The following is a 17,323-nucleotide window of genomic DNA, read 5'->3' on the forward strand; positions in this document are numbered from 1 at the left end:
GTAGTGTACAGCGATAGTTGTTTTTTAGTTCTGTGGTTTTGTTATTACGCCATTTACGTTCTAGTTTCCTAAGAAGAGTTTTAAGGGTGTGCAATGATTTTGTGTACCATGGAGCATCTATTTTCTTTTTATTTCTATTTTGTTTGATCTGCTTAAATGGGGCAATTGTATCGAGGGTGGTTGTAATTGTGGTGTTCCAAGAATATACAGTATCATTTATATTGGAGAGAACTGTGGTAGGTATGTTAGGAGTGATTGTCTCTACAAATGTGTCTGCATTAATAAATTTCCTTCTATGTATTATTGATGAAGTTTGGAGACCAGAGTCTGAAAGATGGTATAAGTAGTCTAGAAGAGAAGTAGTGGGGCAAGTGAAAGGATCAGTATGGTTTTGCCTGCACCACAAAGTGAATCTTTTCCATTTGGAAGAATAATTATTTCGTGTGGAAGGTTTACGTGAAGCTATAAGCACTTGGGATACATTGGATGAAAGATCGAGTGGTTGTAAAATCAAGCTTTCAACATCCATGCTGTTAGTGAGAGGGATTGAAGGTTGGGATGGCGCAACCGACCCTGATCCTGATCAGGCAAATGGGATCCCTGACTGAGAGGTCTAGAAGTGTGGGAAACCACATTTGTCGAGGCCAATATGGGGCTATGAGTATCATGGATCCCTTTGTCCTGTTGTAGCTTCACTAGAGTTTTGGTTATGAGCGGTATCGGAGGATACGCGTATAGAAGGCCTGAGTTCCAAGAGCGAGCAAAGGCGTCCTTGGCTGGCTGATTGTTTTGTGTGTGTAGAGAACAAAAGTTGTCCACTTTGTGATTCAGATGTGACGCAAAGAGGTCTATTGTCGGTTGTCCCCAACGTTGAAATATCCTGGTCACTACTGAGGGATCCAGGGACCATTCGTGCAGTTGGAACTGACGACTGAGTTGATCTGTTACTACATTGTGAATTCCTGCCAGATAAGTGGCCCGAAGAAACATTGAGTGGTTCAGGGCCCAGCCCCAAATCTGTGCAGCTTCTTGACAAAGGAGATACAAGCCTGTACCTCCCTGTTTGTTGATGTACCACATGGCTACTGTGTTGTCCGTTTGGATGAGAACAGTCTTGTGTGAAAGGCAGTCCTTGAACGCATGCAGCGCACAACGTATAGCTCGAAGCTCCAGGAAATTAATTTGAAATGTTGCTTCGAGTTTTGTCCAAGTACCCTGGGTTTGGAGATTGTCTATGTGAGCTCCTCAACCCAAGGTGGATGCATCTGTAGTTAAAGTTATTTGTGGGACAGGTTGCTGGAAGGTTTCGCCCTTGCGCAAATTGTCTTTGTCCAACCACCAAAGCAGAGATGAGCGTAACTGGTGTGTGACTTGAATTGGAGAATGAAGTGGTTGAATGGCTTGGATCCATTGAGATCTTAAAGTCCACTGAGTTATTCGCATGGCTAGTCTTGCCATAGGAGTAACATGCACTGTGGAGGCCATGTGGCCTAATAATGTTAGAAGCTGATGAGCTGTGGCTGTTTTCTTTGAGTGAATCAAGTTTGCCAACAGAGATAGTGTTTCTGCCCGATCCTCGGGGAGAAAGGCTTTTGCGAGGATGGTGTTCAATTCTGCTCCTATGAATTGGAGGAGATGAGAGGGAGTAAGATGGGACTTTTGATAGTTGATGAGAAATCCCATGTTGTGAAGTAGAGTAATGGTGTGATTTAAAGTAGTTAGAGCTCCTTGTTGAGATTGACTTCTGATGAGCCAGTCGTCTAGATATGGAAAAACATGAACACCTTGTTTGTGCAAGTGTGCCGCTATTACTGTCAGACATTTGGTGAATACTCTGGGAGCAGAGGCCAGGCCGAATGGCAGAACTCTGTATTGGAAATGTTGATCGTCCACCATGAAGCGCAGATATTTGGGGGAATATTTGAATGTGAGCATAAGTATCTTGAAGATCCAGAGAACAAAGCCAATCCCCTTTTTGAAGGAGTGGAAGCATGGTGCCTAAGGATACCATTCTGAACTTCTCTTTCTTCAGAAATGTGTTGAGATTTCTGAGGTCTAGGATAGGACGAAGGCCTCAGGTTTTCTTTGGAATGAGGAATTAACGGGAATAGAAACCTTTGCCTTGCTGAGTCCGGGGCACTCGCTCAACAGCCCTGGCTCTCAGAAGGGTGGATAATTCCAGTTGAAGTTGAAGAACATGATCTTCGCTGAGATGAGAGTGTTTCAGTGGAAAATCTGCAGGAATTGAAATGAAATTGAGTTGGTATCCTCGGTTTATTATAGATAGGACCCATTGATCCGTTGTTATTGATGTCCAATTGATGTGGAAGTTGGACAGTCTGCCTCCTACTGGTAGTGCTAAATGAGGATTGACATAGAGGCCTTGTTCTCTGGATGTACTTTCAAAAGCCGGTAGCAGGGCCAGTTTGCGGAGCTGGTGGTGCCCTTGCTGCTGTCTGTTGTCTCTGCTGAGGTCTCTGTTGAGATCTAGGATGCCTTGGTCTAGATGTGGAGGGATAGTATTTACGTTGCCTGTAGAAAGGCCGCCTGGCATCTCTACGTGGTGGCCTTCTGGTAGCATGCGTAGCAGAGTCATGTGGAAGTGAGGATAATTGTCGTAAAGTTTCCGTGTGATCTCTAACTGGGAAAATGCATCCTGCACTTTGGAACCAAACAAATTATCGCCCAAGCAGGGAAGATCGACAAGTTTATCCTGCACCTCTGGTCTTAAATCAGAGGCCTTAAGCCAGGCCCAGCGTCTTGCAGCAATGCCAGATGCAGCAACTTGTGAGACTGTGTCATAGCTGTCGTAGGCTGCTCTTACCTCGTGTTTCCCCGCATCTAAGCCCTTATTTATAATAGTTTGTGCAGCTTCCTGATACTGTGTGGGTAAGGATGGCACAAACTCCTCCGTTTCCAGAGGTTCCTCTGGTATTGGGTCATGTATAAATGGTATGCTGAGATTTTGGAATTCAGCATTGACCCTTGGAACACCTTGCGGCCCATTTGGTCCAGAAATCTATTTTCTTTTCCTGGAGGTATTGAGGAATGGGCTCTTGTCCTTCTGAACTTCTTCTGCGCCGATTCCACTACTACGGAATGGTGGGGGAGCTGAGTTTTTTGGTACCCAGAGGTGGGTTGTACCAGATAAGTTGATTCTATCCGTTTATTGACTGCAGGAACCGAGCAGGGGTGTTCCCAAATACATTGCTGCAGTTGTAAAAGAATTTCATGAACAGGGATAGCCAGAGTGTGCTTTGGGGGATCCACAAATTGGAGCACTTCCAAAGTTTGCTGTCTGACATCCTGCTCCATATGTATCTGGAAAGGAATAGAATCTGCCATTTCCTGAACAAAAAGCGGGAACGAAAAATCCTCTGGAGGTGATTGTTTTGTTGCAGGAGGTGGAGATGGATCTGACATGAAGTCCTCTGATGAGGGGTCAGTGTCGGACCAAGTATCATACTGAGTTATCTGGTGAGGAGGTGTAACTTTGTGAAGAGGAGGTACACCAGAGGGTCCTGGTTAAGGGTTCTTCCGGTGAAAGATCCTCAACTTGCTCTCCTTCTGGGTGAGATGGTAAGGAGGATAGTAAGTCATGATATCTTTTGGTTAGAATATCATGTAGTGCCCTTTCTTCTGAAATTGGAAGCTTGGGCAGTGATTGAAGATGTTGAGTCATCGATGGTTTTTGCTTAGTGGATGACTTAGGCTTCGATACCTTTGACTTGTGAAGTGGAGGTATGGTGGGTGCCGTGGTATAGATGGACATCGATTGTGACATTGATGGAATAGTCAATGCTGATGAAGAAAGAAAGGAAAACTCTGATATAGGAATGAAAAGTGGAGGTATTGATGACATCGAAGAGCTTGGCATCGATGGAATGTCTTTCATCGGGGTAGGCATTGCGAAGGATGAAGGCACCAGTGATGTAATCATCGAAGACTTCATCGGCATCGAGGTAGTTTGTACCTTCGGTGTTATCGATGATATCGGCTCGATGACCGGCGTCGGCGTGACCGCAGGTATCAGCAAGGGTGCCGGCATCGGCGTGACTGTCAGCATCGACGATGGCACTGGCATCGGCGTGACCGCTGGCATTGGCGTGACCGCCAGTTGCTTCTGCAAAGCCTCCATTACCATCTTCTGGATGAGGACAGTTAAGTCTGGAGTAGTGGATACCGGTAACTGTGTCGATGGTGAAGATGAAGGCATCATAGATACCGAGGTTTGCGGAGCATCGGCGGATTTATGCCGTTTTGCGGGCGGTTCTGTCGAGGACGGAATAGACGGGGACGCCGAAGATTGACGATGTCGATGCTTGTGTTTTGGTCTCGGTTCCGAAACTGACCTGGTCGATGACATAGACGGGGTCGGTGAGGTAGCGTCCCCAGATCCTTCGACGTGTCATTTCTTTAGTAGGAGTTTTTTGGTTACTCCTGCGGGAGAGGATTTCGTCGACGTGGATGGCGATGGAATTAATTGTAGTTGTAAAAGATGAGCCATCTTTTCCCATCGAAGTTTCCGACCCTTTGGGGTCATTTCTTGACATTGTGAGCATGAAAATATTTCATGCTTTTCTCCGAGGCAGATCACACATTCGAGATGTGGATCTTTTACTGACATGGTCCGGTTACAAGTAGGACATTTCTTGAAACCGGATGCCATGTTGGCATCGATGGCCGTCGATGAGAATCTCTGAGAAAAAATATCAATGAGAATGAGAAATCTATGCTATTTTTTGTCACCGTCCGGTGACAAAAGTGAAGTAAGACCCGATGTGGGAGAAAATTGAAATTTTAAGGTGACTTTTTCAGTCAAAATTGTGAGAAGTCTCACAGGGCTCCAGTAACTGCGATGCTGATGGTAGCGCGGAAAAACGAAGACTGGAATGAGACCCCTGTGGCAGAGAATATCATGGCATGCTGGGCATGCTCAGTAGCCTCAGGCTGCCAGTCAAAAGTTTCTAGAAACTTTGACAGAAGTTTTCCCGCAATAGGGCTCCTTCAGAGACGTCACCCATATGTGAGGACTAGCATCCTGCTTGTCCTGGGATAACTGTTTTTTTCAATATCTTTATTAGTGATATTGCAGAGGGACTTGAGAGAAAAATATGCTAGTTTGCAAAAAAAAAACAAAAAAACGTTTTTCTAACAGAGTAGCCTTGCCAGAAAGGAGAAAAAAATGGAGACTTGAAAAAACCTGGAAGACTGGTGAAGGGTTTGGAAAATGAACTTCAGTGCTAAATAAGTGTAAAATCATGCATTTGGGGCACACAAATCAACTAGCTACTTATTTAGGACAAGAACTGGAAGCATAAAAAAAAGAATGTGAACCAGAAGTAATCAATTCAAATGACTCAAAGTCCATCTAATAAAGCAGGGATAGGACATTGAAAGGATGGAAGCACTTCAAAAAAGGGCTACAAAAATGGCACAAAGCTTGCAGTAGAAACCCTACAAAGAAAGGCTTACAACACTCAAAAAGTATTCATTGTAAGAAAGAAGGAAAAGGGAAACAGATGCTATAAACATTTAAATATTTGATAGGTATGAATAAATCACAAAAAGATGAAATTTTCCACAGAAAATGAATTTCAAGAACAAGAAGCCATGATATGAAGTTGAAAGGAGGTTCAGGAAAAACCTACCAACTGAGATGGCAGCAATCAGTATAGTGACATAATTCAAATAGACTTGGGGCAGATAAAGAGTGGTAAGAACCGAGTTGCAAGGTTGTTGTATTGCAAACAACTCACTCTACTCCTCAAGAGCATAGGCAAGTGAGGAAAGGATAAGGAGAAAATAAAGAATAGCTAAAGAAAGCACAACTTTGTAATACTGCAAGGCCATCGGATAAGCAGGTTTGAACCAGCAAACTACAATTATCTGGAAACCAACTGGGTCAATGCTGGCAGGTTAGTAGTAGCCAGGTACCATCCAGTGAGGTGCTAAGGAAAAACACAATGGGCCGATAAAGAAAACACAACTTAGTAGCACAACAGGTAATGTGGAAGCCAGATACTAATTGGGACTGTGCCAGCAGGTTGGAGAAACTAGTTTCATAGTTCTTTAGATTAATACACAGCTTGGTGGTAAGATCTAGTGGGGAGGGAGGATAAGTTGTGGGTTAAGTATAGGAACTTGTATGTTCATCTCTCTAGGAAGGTAGAGAATCAAAGAGGAAGAAGACAAAAACTGAGCTGGGAGCAATTCTTACAAGCTTTATAGCCAGCAGCTGAAAAATACCCTTAGCAGTGTGGACAATAATTGGGCAGACAGGATGGGCCAAGAGTTCTTTTTCTTTTGTCATCTGTTACGAAAACAAATGATGCATATGTTCTTGAGAGGGCTTTTGCTCACTCAGGTAAAATCTGAAGATTCATTGTACGATTTAGAGATGAAAGAGCGACAACAACACTAAGGATAATGACTGTGCAGAAGAAAGCTAATGTATACTTTGAGGGGAGGAAAAGAACTTATGCTGAAAGCTCTATTATGAAATAATAGGACATTTCTGGATTTGATCTCTCTGAAAGGCTGTATGCGGTATGAAAAGGAGTTATGAACTCCAGCACAGTTATATTATAATACAGCTTTTAAATCATTTGAGAATCTCAAGCAAGAATTAAACCTAACCTCAACTCGCTTTTTTAAATATTTGAAATTAAGAAAGCCTCTTGTTACCAATTATTTAGCAATATTCACTATATTTGGTATAAGTAAGGTTCCTACTTTATTTCCTTTGGAAACACTAATGTTAAAACACAGAGCTCAATTTTGTTCTTCTACATTAATCTGAACTGTCTTGAGAACAAAACTTCACAGGGTTTTCATGAACAATGGAAGCTGGACAGTGGGGTACTCTGATGAAAGCTGGGTAGAAATACTGATATCTTTTAAATATGTTTCAATTAATAGTGACCTGAGACTCATACATTTGAGTTTTATACAAAGAGAAATCAATATTCAACACAAAACAATAGAGTGAGATAAGACATAAGCAAGTGTGGAAAATTCCCAGGTGCCTAAAAATTAGTAGTTAGTGCTGCTACTGGGCCAGGCCTAGATGGAGCCACTTCCTTCAATGTGGAAGGAGTGGATCAGAAAAGAGCAGTGAAGCTACATAGAGTCACTGCCCGGGGCTGCTTCCAGCCAGCCCAGAATAGAAGCTAGGGAAAGGTGAGAAGAGAGGCTTGCAGGAAGGAAAAAAAAATCCAATCTAAACTAATAGAAAAAAAAAAAGAAAGAAAATTAAAAAATAATAAAAAAGCAAAAAAAATTTTGATAAAACGAAATAGCAAACATGAAAAAAGAAATGTGAAATATACACAAAACAAGCAAAAAGGCAAGTCCAAAAAACAAAAAAAGAAAGAGAAAAAAGTTAAAAGGTTTCAAGGAAAAATTGTTTTTGCTCTGGCTCCTAGAAATTTTGGCTGAATCCTAAGTTTTGCAAATATTTTTCCACTCCTGGGAATAAGAAAAGTCTAATGTGTCTTCAACTTTTTAAGTTTGTGTCACGTTATTAAGAGGCAGCACATAATCCAGGCTATAGACTGGCAGTGAGTGCTATGGAAAGCAAGCAGTAATCATGCAAGTCAATTTCTCACAGTTTGTCTCTGCAGCAGAATACACCCTACCTTAATTTTCTCTTGATGCCGCAGGATCATATAGGCCACTCGCACATGCATGGCACACCATTTACCAGGCTTCTGAAAGACAGAGCATAGCTAGTTAAATCTCTATCACCCAGCATCCTTGTTCTCTCAGATTGCAATCAATAAAATATATCAAAATGACAGGAGATAGGGTAGCAATATGGTAATGGTAAGGATTTAATTTGGCAATTATATTTTGTTTTTACCAAAATTATCCCAGTTCAAGGCGGATTACAGTACAAAATCAGTTAAAATCTATCCTCAAAACAAAAACATACCCTCCCAGATAGAGATGGCATAGAGTGAAGTATGGCTAAGAATTCAGCAGGAACTGCATTACACTCTGGAATCTCTATGGATAGAAGTTCTATGTGAGACAGGGAAAAAGTATAGCAGTTCACCTGACTAGAATGATGAAATAGACAGTGAAATGTTAACAGTGATTAGAAAGGCTAATAATACGGATAACATAATGATAATGGTATATTTCAATTACTCCCGTTTTCACTGGGTCAATGTCTCATCAAGGCATGCTCTAGGGCGGTAAAGTTTCAAGATACCATAAATGCCTGTTCATGGAGCAAGTATTCCTGGAACCAATGAGAGGGGGAACTACTTAAGATCTTATTGTCAGCTGATTGCAGGATCTTGTGTAAAGGGTAATGGTGATGGAGCGCTTGGCAGCAATGATCATAATGCAATTACATTTGAACATCACTGGAGAAAAAAATATTACATAAAACTACTGCAGAGGCATTCAACTTAAACGAGAGGGGAGGATGCCTGCCATGCCTTTCCAGGGGAGGTGGTGAAGACAAAAAACAATCAAAGAATTCAAAGTGGCATGGGATAAACATTGTGAGTCCCTAAAGACTAGAAGATGGAAATGAAGAAAAGAGTGCATGGAGGTAACCCGCTCAGTGCGATAGTTACTACCCTTAGCAGAAGCACGGGGATTACTACCCTCAACCAATAAGCCTTGATGCTTTTGATGCAAAAGCAACATCATGCTCTGCTTTAATGGCGGGGGGGAGGGGGCAGGGAATTGGATTCACATGGCAAGCAACACCGGCCCCGACTTTTATGGTCTGGATACTAATATGCAGACATAAGGAAAAAAGCACAGGACTGCTTCTACAGCCAAGTCCAAAAGCAAAGAAAGGCAGCATCTGAAGAAAATAGAAAAAAGAATAAGCATTGTCAAGTTAAGTGTAAAACACTGATAAGGCAGCCTAAGAAAGAATTTGAAATGAAGTAGAGACAAAAGCTCATAATAAAAACGTTTTAAAATATAACTAAAGTAAGAAACCTGTCAGGGAGTCAGTTGACTATTAGATGACTGAGAGGTTAAAGGGGCTCTTAGGGAAGATAAAGCCATTGCAGAGACGGTAGTATAAAAGTATACTACCGTCCACCTGGACAAAATGGTCAGACAGATGATGAAATGCTAAGAGAAATCAGGGAAGCAAACCAATTTGGCAGTGCAATAATAATGGGAAATGTCAATTACCCCAATATTGACTGGGTAAATGTAACATCAGGACTTGCTAGAGACAAAGTTCCTGGATGTAATAAATGATTGCTTCATGGAGCAACTGGTTCAGGAACCAACAAGAGAGGGAGCTATTTTAGATTTAATTCTTAGTGGAACGCAAGATTTGGTGAGAGAAGTAACGGTGGTGGGGCCACTTGGCAACAGTGATCATAACATGATCACATTTAAACTAATAACTGGAAGGGGGACAATAAGTAAATCTGCAGCTCTAACACTAAATTTTAAAAAGGGAAACTTTGATAAAATGAGGAAAATAGTTAGAAAAAAACTGAAAGGTGCAGCTGCAAAGGTTAAAAGTGTTCAACAGGCATGGACATTGTTTAAAAATACAATCCTAGAGGCGCAGTCCATATGTATTCCACGCATTAAGAAAGGTGGAAGGAAGGCAAAACGATTACCGTCATGGTTAAAAGGTGAGGTGAAAGAGGCTATTTTAGCCAAAAAAAATCCTACAAAAATTGGAAGAAGGATCCATCTGAAGAAAATAGGATAAAACATAAGCATTGTCAAGCTAAGTGTAAAACATTGATAAGACAGGCGAAGAGAGAATTTGAAATGAAATTGGCCACAGAGGCAAAAACTCATAATAAAAACTATTTTAAATATATCCAAAGCAAGAAACCTGTGAGGGAGTCGGTTGGACCATTAGATGACAGAGGGGTTAAAGGGGCTCTTAGGGAAGATAAGGCCATTGCAGAAAGACTAAATGAATTCTTTGCCTCCGTGTTTACTAATGAGGATGTTGGGGAGATACCAGTTCCGGAAATGGTTTTCAGGGGTGATGAGTCAGATGAACTGAACGAAATCACTGTGAACCTGGAAGATGTAGTAGGCCAGATTGACAAACTAAAGAGTAGCAAATCACCTGGACCGGATGGTATGCATCCTAGGGTTCTGAAGGAACTCAAAAATAAAATTTCTGATCTATTAGCTAAAATTTGTAACCTATCATTAAAATGATCCATTGTACCTGAAGAGTGGAGGGTGGCCAATGTAACCCTAATATTTAAAAAAGGCTACAGGGGCGATCCGTGTAACTATAGACCAGTGAGCCTGACTTCAGTGCCTGGAAAAATAGTGGAAACTATTCTCAAGATCAAAATCGCAGAGCATATAGAAAGACATGATTTAATGGAACATAGTCAACATGGATTTACACAACGGAAGTCTTGCCTAACAAATCTGCTTCATTTTTTTGAAGGGGTTAATAAACATGTGGATAAAGGTGAACCGGTAGATGTAGTGTATTTGGATTTTCAGAAGGCGTTTAACAAAGTCCCTCATGAGAGGCTTCTACGAAAACTAAAAAGTCATGGGATAGGAGGTGATGTCCTTTCGTGGATTACAAGCTGGTTAAAAGACAGGAAACAGAGAGTAGGATTAAATGGTCAATTTTCTCAGTGGAAAAGGGTATACAGTGGAGTGGCTTCGGTGCAATCACCAGCATCGGTAAAGGTACCGGCACCGGTTCGTTAACCGGCACCGGTTCGATAACCGGCACCGGTGACGGCACCGGTTCGATAACCGGCACCGGTGATGGCATCGGCGAGGTCGCCGGACTAGGTGTGTGTTCTTTAAGGGCCTGGAGCACCGCTTGTCTGATAAAATCTGACAATTCCCTGCAATACAGCCTATATAGTCAGAGCAGCTACACGCGGAGGCGGTGTAGGCATCAATATCACGTCCGCAGATCCCTGTGGAGGTTCGATCGATGTAGGTATAGGCCCCGGCGCCGAGGGTAGCAGAGTTTCCTGAGGTTTTTGCCGTTTAGCAGTCTGTTCCTCCGGGGAGAGGGGCGTTGCTGGATTCTATGTGTGTCGATGTCAGTGGCGATGTTTTGGTCGATGTTCGACTACTTACCTTATCGATGCATGATCTCCCGATCCCTCCAGACGACGTTTTTTCAATAAAATTTGCTTTGTGACCCCCACTGGGGACGACTTCGTTGATGTTGAAGGAGAAGGAAGGAGCTGAAGGTGAAAGAGATGTTCCATCTTCTCCTGTCTAAGTTTTCTTCCTTTGGGAGTCATCTCTGCACGTTGAGGGCAGAATGAAACATCGTGTTTGTCTCCCAAACAGAGAACACACTCTAGGTGAGGATCTGTTATGGACATTGTCCTATTACAAACCGGACATTTTTTAAATCCGGAAGCCATTTTTTTTTTTATCGACAGCCGTCGATGAAAAAGGGGAAAAAGAAAGTGAGAGAAAGTTTTTACTAAAAGTAAAAACGAGACTTTTTTTTTTACTCACCGGCCGGTGGAAAACTGAGAGAGATCCCCTATGGGAGAAAATTGTTTTGAGAAATTGTTGACTTTTCAGTCAAATATATTGTGAGGAAAAACAAAGAGAGACCCCTGAGCAGAGAATATCATGGCATGCTGGGCTTGCTTAGTGGCCTCACAGGGCCAGTCAAAAGTTTCTAGAAACTTTGACAGAAAGTTTTCTGTACCAGGGCTCCATCAATGATGTCACCCATGTGCGAGGACTACGATCCTGCTTGTCCTGGGATAACTCACTAACCCTTCTAGCAGATGTAATGGCTACTAGGAAGAGGACTTTCCATGTAAGAAATTTAACATCGCAGGAGTGCAAAGGCTCAAACGGGGAGTGCATGAGTCTTGCAAGTACTACGTTTAGGTCCCATTCAGTGACTGGAGGCCATATAGAGGGGGCTTAAGTTATAGCAGGCCCCTCATAAACCAACTCACAAGGGGTTGCGCTGTAACCGGGGCATCCCCAACTCCCTTGTGGTACACTGAGATGGCACTCAGGTGAACCCTCACTGAGGAAGTCTGGAGACCAGAGTCTGAAAGATGCCAGAGACAGTCTAATAGAGACGAAGTGGGGCAGGAAAAGAGGTCGATATCTTTTTGCGTGCACCATATGGTAAACCTATTCCACTTAGAACGATAAGATTGCCTTGTGGAAGGCTTTCGTGAGGCTACAAGCACCTGAGAGACATGAGTTGAAAGATTGAGTGGTTGCAGGATCAAGTGGAGTGCTGAGTAAAGTGGCAATCACCGCAGCGGAATAACCACGCTTTAATAGTTAAACTCCCTCTTAAGGGCCAAACCGTAAGAATCGAGTCAGATCCTTGTGAAGAACCAGTCCTTGCTGCAGCAGATCCATATGCAGCAGAAGATGAAGGGGAGGCCTCCACCAGAAGTTATCGCAAATCTGCATACCATGGGTGCCTGGGCAGTCCGGCGCCACCAGGAGTGCTAGCCCTCTTTGGCCTTCGATCTTGCGACTTATCCTGCCCAGCAAGAGCCATGGAGGAAGGCATAAAGCAATCTGACTTCCGACCAGACCTGTATGAGAGCGTCTATTCTCAGGGACCACGGATCTCTCTGCGACTGTAGAATAGAGAAACCTTTGCATTTTGAGAAGTCACCAGCAGATCTAGGAACAGAAAACCCCTGTCATCCACAATCAGCTGAGATGCCTTGGCTGACTGCACCCATTCTCCTGGGTCCAGGCTCTCCCTACTGAGAAAGTCCGCTCTTACGTTGTCATTTCCTGAAATGTGAGAGGCTGAGATCATCTGCAGATGACCTTCTGCCCAGTCCATCAGCTGGTCTATTTCCTGCGACACTTGCTGGCTCTTGATTCCTCCCTGGCGATTAATATAGGTCACCATTGTCGCGTTGTCCGACATCACACAAACCGCTTGATTCCACAGCCTGTGGCTGAATTGCAAGCATGCCAGCCGTACCGCCCGGGCCTCCAGGCGATTGATATTCCAGTGGGACTCTTCAGCATTCCAGCACTCCATGGCCGTTAACTCCAGATAATGAGCCCCCCCAACTGTGGAGACTCACATATGTCGTGAGTACCAACCAGGCTGGAGAGGATAAGGGAACTCCCTTTCTCAGATGATCCTCCTGCAACCGCCACTGGAGGTGGGAGCAGATGTCCAACGGCAAGTGGAGCCGAACTGCATAATCCTGAGACTGCAGGTTCCAACGAGATAGCAGAGAGCACTGAAGAGGATGCATACGTGCCCTTACCCAGGGTACCACTTGCAGGGTAGTCACCATGAAGCTAAATACCTGTAGGTAGGACCACACCGTTGGGCGTATGGTGTTCATCAACTAACACACTTGAGACATCAATCTCTGGATCCAAAATTCCGGTAGGAAAATTCTGTCCTGTCCCATGTCAAACTGGACCCCCAGATACTCCAACGACTGGGATGGTTGAAGATTGCTCTTGTTCAGGTTCACCATCCAACCGAGCTCCTGCAATAAGGAGATCACCTTGTGAGTCACCAGGCAGCTCTCTTTCTGAGACCTGGTTCGAATCAGCCAGTCACCCAAATACGGTTGCACCAGGATTCCTTCTTTTCGCAAGGCTGCTGCTGCTACCATCACCATAATCTTGGAAAATGTTCTGGGAGCGGTGGGAAGACCAAAAGATAGCGCCCGAAAAGGATAATGGCACCCCATCACCACAAAGCGTAGAAAGCATTGGTGTTCCAATCAGATGGGAATATGAAGGTAAGCCTCTGACAGATCCAAGGAGGTCAGAAATTCCCCCGACTGCACCACCATTATTACAGAGCGTAAGGTTTCCATTCGAGAATGAGTCACCTTCAAGTGATGCTTGACCCTCTTGAGATCCAAGATGGGATGAAGGGAGCCCTCCTTCTTAGGCACAACAAAATTAATGGAATATCGCCCCATACTTTCTTGAGACGAGGGCACCGGAACCATAGCCCTCAGTCTGAGGAGCGTTTGAAGCGTGAACTCCACCTGCTTCTTCTGCAGCAAGTGTCCTGAGGAATACTGCGAAATTCCAGTGCATACCCTTTGCATATCACCTCCAGGACCCAATGGTCTGACATGATTTTGACCCACCTGCGAGAAAAACAGAGAGAGAGAGAGAGAGAGAGAAAGAGAGAGAGGTCCCCCTATTTCCTGTTCCTGAAGATAGATCGCAAACCTTCATTGGGAAATTTGGGAAGGTCCACTCCTCGAGCCTGCTCCTCTCTTGAGCTGTCGGGGACAAAAGGACTGAGACCTACCAAAAGGCCGAGTCTGCTGAAAGGTCACCCTTTGTAGGGATGAAAACGCCTGGAACCCTGGAAACGACCCCTCATGCCAAAGGGGCACTATAACTGTTTCTTATCTTCTGGCAACCGAGGTACTGGAGACTCACCCCACTTACAGGCCAGTTTCTCCAACTTGCTCCCAAACAGGAGCGAGTCTTTAAAGGGCATCTTGGTAAGATTGGCTTTGGGAGCTGCATCAGCTGACCAATTTCGCAACCGGAGTTGACACCTGGTCACTATCACAGAAGCCACTCCTCTGGCCGAGGTCCGGACCAAATCACAGCCTGCGTCTGCTAAAAAGGCGGCAGCAGGCTCCATAACCGCTCTGGAATTCCCTCCAGACTCATCAACCTCCTGAGAGAGAAGCAGACAAGATCTCACCACTAGGGCTTAACAGGAGGCAATCTGTAAATTCATCACCACTGCCTCAAATGCTTACTTAAGAATAGCCTTGATCCTATCATGTACATCCTTCAAGGCTGCCCACCTTGGGGATAATCGTCTGCTTAGAAAAGGCACATACCAGAGCATCCACTTTGGGATGATACAAACGCTCTCTCAAGACTGGATACAGGGGATACAGGCCTTCCAATGTCCGACCCTCTTTAAAATTTATCTCTGGAGCATCCCATTCCAAATCAATCAATTCCTGAATGGCATCCATCCACAGGGAAAGAACAAGAGGCTTTACATAAAGAAACCAAAATGGGATTATTCCTTGGCTCTGACAAAGCATCCGAACCAGGGCCATCTAGCTGTTTCAAGGTCTGGGAAATCAGGGTCGGCAAAGAACCACAACATGGTTCGATACTGTTCCAGCCCTGGAGGAATTTCCCCATCTTTCAGGGAATCAGGATCATCTTCATCATCAGTGCTATCCGGATTCCTGTCAGGAACACCTGCAGGGAGCCAAGGTGAGCCCCGACGCTTAAGCATAGGACTGGAAGAGGGAGGAGCCAATTCCTTAAAGGTATAAGTAGTGGCTATTGCCTGTTTCAGGGATCAGATGAATGGTTGTCCCCTGTCAGCTCATCCAGATGTGGCCCGTTTCTTGAAAGGAATGAAACACCTTTGTCCTCCCTTGCTGTGTCTTTGTGGAGTCTTAATAAGGTTTTTAATTACTTTGCGGGCCCAACATTTAAACCAATGCTGAACCTTTCCTTGCAGTTACTGACCTTGAAAACAGTGTTTCTTGTGGCTATTTGTTCTGCATGTCGAATTTTCGAGCTACAGGCCTTGTCTTGCAGAAGCCATGCCTCCAAATGATTCCTGGGGTGATACAGCTGCGTACTGTTCCTTCCTTTGTGCCAAAAGTGGTCTCAAATTTTCACTTGAATCGGTCCATTTCCCTGACATCTCTGGATAGGGAAAGAGATGCGTAGGAATATCGCCTGTTGCGACTCTTGGATTTCAAGAGACATATTGTGAGGTATCTGGAGGTTTCTAAACCTTTCCGGAAAATGGATCTTCTGTTTATTCTCCATGGTGTTAGTAAACAGGGTGAGCCGGCTTTGTGGATTACAGTAGCTCACTGGATTAAAGAGGTGGGCAAGGCCGTGTACGTGGATGCTGAACAGTTGTTGCCTAGTCAGGTTAGGGCTCATTCCACTAGGGCTCAGACAGTGACATAGGCAGAAGTTAGATTGTTGTCTCCTATCAACATTTTCCGAGCTGTGACTTGGTCCTCCTTACACACCTTTTCCAGGAATTATCATCTGGATGTGTAGGCCCAAGTGGACGCAGCCTTTACATGTGCGGTTTTGACTGGACCACGGGCAGCCTCCCGCCATATTCAGGAGTAGCTTGGGTACATCCCACTGCTTCTGGATTCATCTAACTAGATGCTAAGAAATGAGAAATGACTACTTACCTGATAATTTCCTTTTCTTTAAGATAGATGCATCCAGGTTCCTGCCCTTGGCTGTGGAATAATTGTGCTATGGTCCTCCTGCGTGGCTACATGTTCCAGGGGTTACAGGGAAGTGTTAGTCCAGTTCTTCGACTAGTGTTAATACATTCTTTATCTGAGCTCAGTGTTTCCTGTTGGCTGAGTACTGAAGTGGTTATCTGTTATTGGACAAGGTTTTGTTAAAATGTCCACAGTTGACTTTTGAAGAGAATATTGGCAGGCTGATGTTACTGCAGGAATATATATACCATGATGTCAGCTTTGCTCCGTCTCCATCTGCTGGTAGAGGTGCATATCCTACTGGTTATTAATTCATCTGACTATCCTAAAGAAAAGGAAATGAGCAGGTAAGTGGTAATTTCTCATTTGCCTCTATTTTTAAGCCACTTCTTCGGAGAACCAAATTGGTTTCCTTTTCCTCTTAATTTTATTTAATTTTCATACATAGATTTGTTGCCTTTAGTATAGCTCCTTCTAGTTTGGCCCACTTTTGTTCCATTTTGCCTGTCTTCTCCCAGTTATCTAGTTTCTCCTCAAGGCCATAGTCCGTATTTTTAAGTCCAGGACTTTGAGCTTTAGGTGACTTTTCTCCATCTTGGCCATACCATCTGATGATCACTGGTGCTTGGGTGGGCATCTACCCATACATTTGAGATCCTGTCTCCATTTGTGTGTATCAGATCCATTATCACTTCTCCCCTCATGGGTTCCATCACCATTTATTTGAGCAGAGCCTCTCGAAGGATATCCAAAATCTCACTATTTCATTCAGATTCTATAGAAGAGATACTTTAATCCATATCTGGCAGATTAAAGTCTCCAACAAGCAACACCTTTCCATTCCTTCCCACCTTTTGAAAGTCTTTGTCAGATCTCTATCCAGCTCCTCTGTCTGAGCTGGAGGCCTATAGACCATACCACAGTAAATGGAATTTCCTAGCGTGTAGACAGATGGACTGAAGACCAGTGGGTATATGCTCCCCTGCCAGCAGATGGAGATGCAGCAAGTTGACATCACAATATATATATCCCTGCAGTGACCCCCAGCTTGCCAGTATTCTGCATCTCCAGCAAATGGTGGACAAGCATCTCCCTATGGGGATTGCTTCAGGTATTTTGGAAGGAGAAATTTGAAGTTCTAAATT

The 17,323-nt window shown here is 43.9% G+C and overlaps 1 protein-coding gene across 5 annotated transcripts in view; it reads right to left on the bottom strand.

Annotated features, from left to right (window-relative positions):
- Positions 1-17,323, bottom strand: part of FBRS (fibrosin) — a 274,396-nt gene that overhangs the window by 78,220 nt on the left and 178,853 nt on the right. For 4 of the 5 annotated variants that reach the window (XM_029606819.1, XM_029606817.1, XM_029606816.1 and 1 more), the window contains one exon: positions 7,641-7,712. The exons of the other annotated variant lie outside the window; for it this stretch is intronic. In XM_029606819.1, the coding sequence (XP_029462679.1) occupies positions 7,641-7,712 (72 nt within the window). The remainder of the gene's footprint in view (positions 1-7,640; positions 7,713-17,323) is intronic. 5 annotated transcript variants of the gene reach the window in all.

This window comes from Rhinatrema bivittatum, chromosome 6, assembly GCF_901001135.1.
Source record: "Rhinatrema bivittatum chromosome 6, aRhiBiv1.1, whole genome shotgun sequence".
Lineage (NCBI taxonomy): Eukaryota > Metazoa > Chordata > Amphibia > Gymnophiona > Rhinatrematidae > Rhinatrema > Rhinatrema bivittatum.